Source organism: Wolffia australiana, chromosome 1 (assembly GCF_029677425.1).
Source record: "Wolffia australiana isolate 7733 chromosome 1, ASM2967742v1".
NCBI lineage: Eukaryota > Viridiplantae > Streptophyta > Magnoliopsida > Alismatales > Araceae > Wolffia > Wolffia australiana.
Window position 1 is genome coordinate 25,410,175 of NC_135835.1, and position 8,454 is coordinate 25,418,628.

General features: G+C 45.7%; 1 protein-coding gene across 2 annotated transcripts; it reads left to right on the forward strand.

Moving 5' to 3' along the window:
• The first annotated feature begins 1,057 nt into the window (after nt 1-1,057).
• LOC144712364 (phosphatidylinositol 4-phosphate 5-kinase 4-like) lies at nt 1,058-7,849 on the forward strand. Of its 2 annotated transcripts, XM_078586631.1 has the most exons (9): nt 1,058-1,283; nt 1,413-2,759; nt 3,821-3,988; nt 4,061-4,226; nt 5,188-5,304; nt 5,382-5,575; nt 5,651-5,775; nt 6,982-7,066; nt 7,299-7,849. In XM_078586631.1, exons 2-9 carry the CDS (start codon nt 1,600-1,602, stop codon nt 7,570-7,572), a joined length of 2,289 nt encoding a protein of 762 aa, XP_078442757.1. In that variant the 5' UTR covers nt 1,058-1,283; nt 1,413-1,599; the 3' UTR covers nt 7,573-7,849. The 2 variants fall into 2 exon arrangements, with proteins under 2 accessions (XP_078442757.1, XP_078442751.1); XM_078586625.1 differs by having other exon boundaries at nt 1,058-2,759.
• The last annotated feature ends 605 nt before the right edge of the window (nt 7,850-8,454 follow it).

Below are 8,454 nucleotides of genomic sequence, written 5' to 3' on the forward strand. Positions count from 1 at the left end.
TTTTCTCTGTCGTTCATCTCTCTATCATCTGATGATAATCTTAGTCCCAGGCGGCGGAAGTTGGACCGATGAAAGCGACAGGCTTGGGTGGGTGGAGAGAGGGAAGAAGAATGGAGGAATGCGGCCGGCAGAGGGCACTAACGAGAGGCAAGCACTAGGCTTGGTGGGTCCGCCATCCTTACCGTCGTTTGCTTTTCGCCGTCGAAAATTGGCAATTTTTTAGTCCTGAGAAGTCGAACGACGTGTAGTCGTTTCTTGCCCTCGGATGTTCATTTTGCTAAGCCAACCAGCGATAACTTCTTCACTCCTATCTGGGTTTCAGCCCAAGAGTATTTTTGTTTTTCTCCTCTGATGTCCTGAACGGTCAGAGGTTAGGCGGACTAAGCTGTTGATTTTTTAAGAGGAAGGAGAAGTCCAAATTAATTGAGCCTAGTTATTGTTGCGATTACTTGAAATGGAGCGCAGATTTGGCGTGCGTCTTTCTTTGAGATAGTTCATACCCCTTATTATTTTAGTTTCTTTCTCAATGGAATGCCCACTCAAATGACTCCTGCGAGATTTCGAGGTAAATCTCAAAGTTATTGCTCAACCTTTTTTGTTTCTCCAGTTAAATTTGCAGCAAATCAACTTATCATCGTCCTGATATGAAAGCAGTCGCAGAGCTGTCATGTTCTTCGTCTGGGTAGCACTTGCAAGAAACCCCAAATGTTGATTAGCCACCTCACGGTAGACAACTTTTCAATGGGATTCTAGATAAAGACTGCACTGATTATTTGAAACAGTGCCGCTGTGGATCTATTTGCTTTGTCGTGCAGAGACTACGCGCGCGCGCCCATGCTGAAGCACAATACGTCATAAATAAAGCGCTCTGGAAGCTTTTTGTTTAATAAAAGAGGCCAAAGCTGAGAACAAGGGCAGATTCTGGGGTCCCTCATTCACACGGTCAAAGAGGGCTTTTATAGGCTTGCCGTCGTCAGCATTCTCCTTACAGAGAGTAAATTAGGATCACCATATATTTTTTTCCTTAGATTGTTTTTAGGAAAGCCATATTCAGGCCCCATGCAGAACGGGTGAAGACGAAGATTTGGAGGCTTGGTAGGTTTCCTTGCCCCCTCCACCAAAGACGGAGCCGCCGCCCCCGTTCTCTCCTCCAATGTTGCCGTGGAAGAGGAAGAACCGGAGCGCCACCACCTCCCCAGCCTCAGAAATCCACAGAGAGACAAGACCCTTGGAGAGAGAAAGAAAGGGTGACCCAAAAATACACCAGGTGCCGCGCCATGCGGGTAAGCACCCGCTTTCTCTTTCTTTCTCTCTCCTTCTCTCCGTCGCCTAGACGTCTGGCTCTCTGCGAGACTTCGTATTCTGACCCCCCCTCCTTCCCTTCCTCCTGGTGAGGGAGATGGCTCTTGAAGAGTAATGGCGGCGGCGTGAGAGACGACGGGCGCTCTCCCGGCAGAATAAATTCGGATTTAAAGCGCCTCCGCCACTGTTCTTGCCGTGCTGGCGCTTCCGCGTCGTCTTCTTCCCTCCCCTCTCTCCAATATCATCTTCATCTTCGTCTGCGCAAATGGGGCCGTAGGATCGGGGGAGGAGCAGCCGATGATGTGGGAATCGACGGTGAGGAAGACACAGCAGCAGCAGCAGCTACCCGGGTCGCGGCGGCGAACCTTTGGTATGTTATCGCCGTCTTCCGTCGTTCCCTCCGAAGACGACGCCGACCTTGCCGTGGACGATAGCGGCGAAGACGCTCCTCAGGATGAACCGAGCTACCACGCCGAGCGCCTCCTCCCCAACGGGGACTTCTACACGGGATTCTGGTGCGGGAAGCTCCCTCACGGCGCCGGCAAGTACCTCTGGACGGACGGGTGCATGTACGAAGGAGAGTGGGAGAACGGGAAGACGACGGGGAAAGGCAAGTTCTCTTGGCCTTCGGGCGCAACCTACGAAGGGGAATTCAAAGCGGGCTTCATGGACGGGAACGGAACGTACACGGGCGCCGGGGGGGAAACGTATCGAGGCTCCTGGTGCATGAATAAGTACCACGGCTTCGGGAAGAAGTGCTACGCCAACGGCGACCTCTACGACGGCGAGTGGCGCGCGGGCACGCAGGACGGGCAGGGGCGGTACTTATGGAGGAATTGCAACGAGTACACGGGCGGGTGGAAGGGGGGGCTCGTACATGGGCGCGGAAGGCTGTGCTGGGCTAACGGGAACGAGTTTACGGGGGACTTTGAGGACGGGGTGCCGAGCAGAAAGGGTATATATCGTTGGCCGGACGGGAGCCGTTACGTGGGCGTTTGGTTCCGGGACGGAACGGTGAAGAAAGGCGTGTTCTTTCCGGCCTCGGGCGTGGCGGAACGGGAGCCTAAAGGAGGGATGGAGCTTAACATGGAACAGTGGAGAGCGTCCCCTGGGGAAAAGATGTGGATTCTGCCGTCGCAGAAGACGGTGGATTGGTCGTGGACTGAGACGGAATTTATGAACAAGCAGGAGGCGTGGAGGTCGGCCAAGGCGGCGGACGGTGGCGCGGCGAACGGGCCTCGGCGGCGAGAGAGTAGTAGCAGTTTTCTTGGTGGGGGGCTTGATGGGCTTTGTATGTGGGAGCAGCCTGAGGGGGACGCGCCGTTGACGCCCATTAGGGATAGTAATGCTAGTGGAGAGATGAAGTGGGCTCCAAGGGAAGTGAAAAAGCAGGGCGAGACAATCTCCAAGGGCCACAAGAACTACGAGCTCATGCTTAATCTCCAACTTGGCATTCGGTACATCCTTCGACTCGTATCTCTCTTTATCTTTTGATCCCCTTTTTTTATCTTTTGTTTGTCTTTCGCTAGATTTTAATACTTGGTTTCTTTCCATCTCTTTGTCTCTCTCTGTGTCCATCGCTTTCACTCCCTACCGCTGAATCCGAGTCTAATGATCAGTCTATCCCCTTGTTTCTTCTTTCTCCCTCCTTTATCTTATCTCAAAGTCTCAACTTCTTTTGTTCTCTTTCGTGTATCACTTTGTTCCTTTTTTCTCCTGAAATTCTTTGCCTCCCTCTTTTTCTTTTGTCCCTCCTTTTTCTGTATTTCATTCTGTCTTCTTCCACACCCAGTAATAATCCATCCCACATTTCTCCGAACTCACTTTTCACCGTCTCTCTCCATTTATTTATTTTCTCTCACATTTGTGCACCTTCATTATAGGTTCATGCATATCCCTCTCTTTACTTTTTACTTTATTCCTTTAACTTTTAGCCCTTCGTTCTTATTCTCTCTGTCTCTGAGCTTTTAACAATCTCTCGCACTCGCAATTCTCTATCTCCATCTCCATCTCTATCTCTATCTCTATCTCTATCTCTATCTCTATCTCTATCTCTATCTCCATCTCTATCTCTATCTCTATCTCTATCTCTATCCCTATCTCTATCTCAATCCCTATCTCTATCTCTATCTCTATCTCTATCTCTATTTCTATCCCTATCTCCATCTCTATCTTTATCTCTATCTATGTCTCTGTCTCTGTCGCATTGCTCTCGCATTTCTCTCTGCCTTTCTCTGCCTCTATCTCAATCTCTGTCTCTGTCTCTATCTTTATCTCTATCTTTATCTCTATCTTTATCTCTATCTCGATCATTATCCCTATCTCTGTCTCTATTTATATATCTATCTCTATCTCTATCTCTATCTATCTGTTCCTATCTCTATCTCTATCTCTATACATACATCGCTCTCTCTCTCAAACTCTCTCTGCACATATATATTTATATGTGTACAGGGCTCTCCCTCTGTATACATATATCTCTCTTCCGCTTTTATATCATAGCGGATCCACTTGGCAGGTACTCAGTCGGAAAGCCGGCTCCAGCGACGACATTCGATCTTAAAGCGTCGGCCTTCGACCCCAAGGAGAAAGTATGGACGAAGTTTCCTCCTGAGGGCACCAAGCAGACTCCTCCGCACCAGTCCTGCGAGTTCAAGTGGAAGGACTACTGCCCCGTCGTATTCAGGTCAGTGTAAAAAAATCTTCGATAATTACTCTTCTAACTTGAGCGTTTACGAGGCTTGCCCGCGATCAATAGGACCCTGAGAAAGCTCTTCAAGATTGACGCCGCGGATTACATGATCTCCATCTGCGGCAACGACGCCCTGAGGGAGCTATCCTCGCCGGGCAAGAGTGGCAGCTTCTTCTACCTCACCCACGACGACCGCTACATGATAAAGACCGTTAAGAAATCCGAAGTCAAGGTGAGTCCGACCTCTGAAGTGTAGGTAGATTGATAGATACATCGCCGATATCGATAGATATCAGTGTATCTTCCTTAAGCTACCTATATCGTTATTTATAGATATCTATAATAGGTAGACCAATGCATGTAAGGATAGATTAGTGGATAGATATAAGAAATTTACAGATGAATGGGGTAGATTAATAGATAGGCTGAATTATGCCTAGACTGGTTGATAGATCCATAAACTGAAAGTCAGAGTTGCCGAATGAATGGTTTTTCTAAATAGATAGCTACATAGATGTTTAGTTATGTAGATAGGAAGGCAAACGGAGAGATTTCCTAATTAAGTGGATGAAAAAATAGAAGTTTAGTTACATAGTTGTATAGATAGGTTGATAGACAGACTGACTCAAGATTAATGGGATCCAAAGTCAAACATACATATTGATAGATAGATAGATATATAGATCTATACATAGAATCCTAGATTGTTGGATAAAAAGAATAAAGATTGATAAAAAGATAGATAAAACGATAGAAAGAGGTACAGATAGATAGGCACACTGATGGACGAGTTCATTTATTGATGGACAAGTCGATAAATATATAAAAGCAGAGATGGACAGATTGATGTAAAGAGAGCTGGATAGTTGGATAGGTTGATAAATTGAATCACACATTCATGACAGATAGATAGAAATACAAGGATAGAGAGATAAATAGGCAGACAGATGGATATATCAAGTAACGGCTGCGTGATTTAACGGTGAATGAATGGACAGATAGATATGTAGAAATAGAAATCAAAAGATAGAAAGAGAAATAGAAATTCCTGTTTGATAATTGACGGATGATTGGATTGATCGAATTGATGAGATCGTTCAATAATAGCTAGGCAGAGATAACGACTGATTGATTGAAAGAAAGGCAGGTCCTTAAATAAATAAACTATCGACCGCTGTCATCATCTTTTTAAGGTACTTCTGAGGATGCTCCCCGCCTACTACAACCACGTGAGGGCATTCGAGAACACGCTCGTCACCAAGTTCTTCGGCCTCCACTGCGTGAAGCTAACCGGCGCCACGCAGAAGAAGGTCAAACCGCAGTACCGTAAAAGCCTAATACTTCTCCCTGCGGCAGCGATAACATTAACACACCCGTTCTTCTGCAGGTTCGATTTGTCATAATGGGGAACCTCTTCTGCTCCGAGTACCCTATTCACCGTAGGTTCGATCTCAAGGGATCGTCGCACGGCAGAACCACCGACAAGCCAGAAGACCAAATCGACGAGACAACCACGCTTAAAGACCTCGACCTCAACTTCTTGTTCCGCCTTCAAAGGCCTTGGTTCCTCGAATTCCAGAGGTAGGCCGCAACGTTTTTCACAAAGTTGATTTTCCAGACCGTAGACTGATCTTTCTGAAGCCGAGTTTATCTCAGGCAGGTGGACCGGGACTGCGAATTTCTCGAACAGGAGAGGATCATGGACTACAGTTTGCTTGTGGGCTTGCACTTCAGGGATGGCACCGTGATCACCCCCTCTGGAGACCGGGCCTCTGCCGAAAGTTAGCCTCTCTCTATCTTCATCTCTATTTCACTCTCGCGCTCTCTGACTCTCTGTCTTATTCTCGCACTCTCTGACTCTCTCTCTCTCTCTCTCTCTCTCTCTCTCTCTCTCTCTCTCTCTCTCTCTCTCTCTCTCTCGCTCTCTCTCTCCCACTCTCTCTCTCTCTCTCTCTCTCTCTCTCTCTCTCTCTCTCTCTCTCTCTCTCTCTCTCTCTCTCTCTCTCTCTCTAACTCTCTCTCTCATTCCTCTCATTCTCTCTCTCCTACATTCCTCTCTATCACTCTCTCTTCCTTTCTATCTATTAATCTCTCTCTCTCACACACACTCACTCACTCACTCTCTCTCTCTCTAACTCTCTCTCTCATTCCTCTCATTCTCTCTCTCCTACATTCCTCTCTATCACTCTCTCTTCCTTTCTATCTATTAATCTCTCTCTCACACACACACTCACTCACTCACTCTCTCTCTCTCTCTCTAACTCTCTCTCTCATTCCTCTCATTCTCTCTCTCCTACATTCCTCTCTATCATTCTCTCTTCCTTTCTATCTATTAATCTCTCTCTCTCACACACACTCACTCACTCACTCTCTCTCTCTCTCTATCTATCTATCAATCTATCTATCTATCTATCTACCTACCTATCTATCTACCTACCTATCTATCTACCTACCTATCTATATACCTATCTACCTATCTATCTATCTATCTATCTATCTACCTATCTATCTATCTATCTATTTATCTATCTCTATATGTATATATTTATAAACGGAAATCACCACATTGTCATCTAATGATCTTGTGATGATTTTCCATGTATTTATAAAAAGGCATAGAAATAAAGAAAATTATCAGATGATCTCAGTTAAACAAAACTATATTCAAACTAATCATCGCCTAAAGTCACATACTCGAGTGCAGTAACTATTATTGTACTCGGAATCCTTCAACAAATAATTTTTTTGTGGAGAACTGCAGTGCTGATTTATTGTTGTAGTAAAAATCAACGTGTATACATTAAAAATGTGCAAAACAATACTTTAAGCCTTTTGCATTTTTATGAGATAAGTTGGCTCTGGATACTTAATGTCGGAAATATTCGATTTCGATGACATGATATTACATATAAGTCCACTTATTATCCAAATCTAGTAGTGGTTGCCTTAGTCCAAGTATATATAATCTGATTGTTTGCCTTTGGCAGCGGTTTCTGACTTCGGGAGCGCCAGCGAAGCAACGCCCCGGCTGTCTAGGGTTGATTTGGATCAGTTCATCTGCGACCCCACAAGGTAACGCAGCGCCAAAAAAGCGCAAACTTTGGGTATTTACAGTATCATAAAAACATGTTTTATATAATCTTTTTGAAATACCCAGATAAAAATATGTTACAGAAAACTTTCGCAACTTCTCAAAGATCGACGCAATAGATTATGAAATTTGTTTCTTGTAAATTGTGAAGTAGAATGGAAAACTTGAAAGAAGATTATTGCTGCGCTGCTGAACTGGGTAATTGGTGGGCAGATGGGCGACGATCCGGCTGGGCGTCAACATGCCGGCAAGAGTGGAGCAGACACAAAGGACCGAAGGCGGGTCTCCGCTTCTAGGTGAAATCTCCGACGTGGTTCTCTTCTTCGGGATAATCGATATCCTTCAAGACTACGATATCAGCAAGAAGTTAGAGCACGCGTACAAGTCGATCCAGTATGATCCGACGTCGATCTCGGCAGTCGATCCGAAGCAATACTCAAGGCGGTTTCGAGACTTTATATTAAAGGTGTTCAGAGACGACCCGTGAGCAGCGGCAGCGTTAGTAATGTACCCCATTCTTGGGCATGCAGGGAGCCCGCGGCGGTAACAGAGGGATCTGGGCATCGGAAAATTGAAATCGCCGATGAAAGATCCCCGTAAATATATACGAGAACATTGCATTTTTTCAAGTGTAATGCGCGCTGTTTTCATACGTGTATTGTAACAAAATCTTACGTCTGACGGGTCAAGCATAGGGTATTCATCATACGTTGTAAAGGGACGAACAAAAACAGTATTCGAAATGACACCCATTAATCTTGTAACCGAGCTTGCTTGTCTATGTTTGGATCAAAACTCGGGTGACTGGGAGAACATGGAGAAAGATGAGGGAGATGGAGAAAGAAACACTGTTCACTGTAGTGGAGGGGTCTGGCAAGATAACGGTGCCAGATTGTTGAGTGGCAGTTTCGCCGATTGGTGTTCTACTCTGGAATCCTTGAGCAGGATAGATCTGTGGTTCTTGAATAAGAATGGACCTATGTAAATGCTGTTGAACAAGGATAGTCACTGCGACGGAAGTTCATAAAGATAAATGAGACTATACAGTTCCCTTGGGAGCGCTCCAGATCTCATGTGATTTGATACCCTGGGAATGGCGGGCCAGCATGAGTTTATTTTGCCCTCAGATCCACATCTTGGTCCCAAATCTGGAAAATGGGTTTCCGATACAAACTTGGGCCAGATCTTCCACAAAAGGTAGTGCAATGTGACCATATAAATGGGCGCCTAGACATGCTTTAATAGAGCCTTGAATGTCCATTTTGTTGGGCTTCCTCCTCTCCACAAATGTTTATTAAATCCACCTAAGCCCTGGCACTCAAATGACCTCAAGAAGCTGCACGAACCTTACCACCGGTTTCAAGGAAGG

What these genes read in the sequence shown, in the direction of transcription:
- LOC144712364 (XM_078586625.1), top strand. Translation starts at nt 1,600, where the DNA reads ATGATGTGGGAATCGACGGTGAGGAAGACACAGCAGCAGCAGCAGCTA. An exon ending in AATCTCCAACTTGGCATTCG is followed by an intron (nt 2,760 to 3,820) that starts GTACATCCTTCG and finishes TCCACTTGGCAG; the next exon opens with GTACTCAGTCGGAAAGCCGG. An exon ending in CCGGCGCCACGCAGAAGAAG is followed by an intron (nt 5,305 to 5,381) that starts GTCAAACCGCAG and finishes GTTCTTCTGCAG; the next exon opens with GTTCGATTTGTCATAATGGG.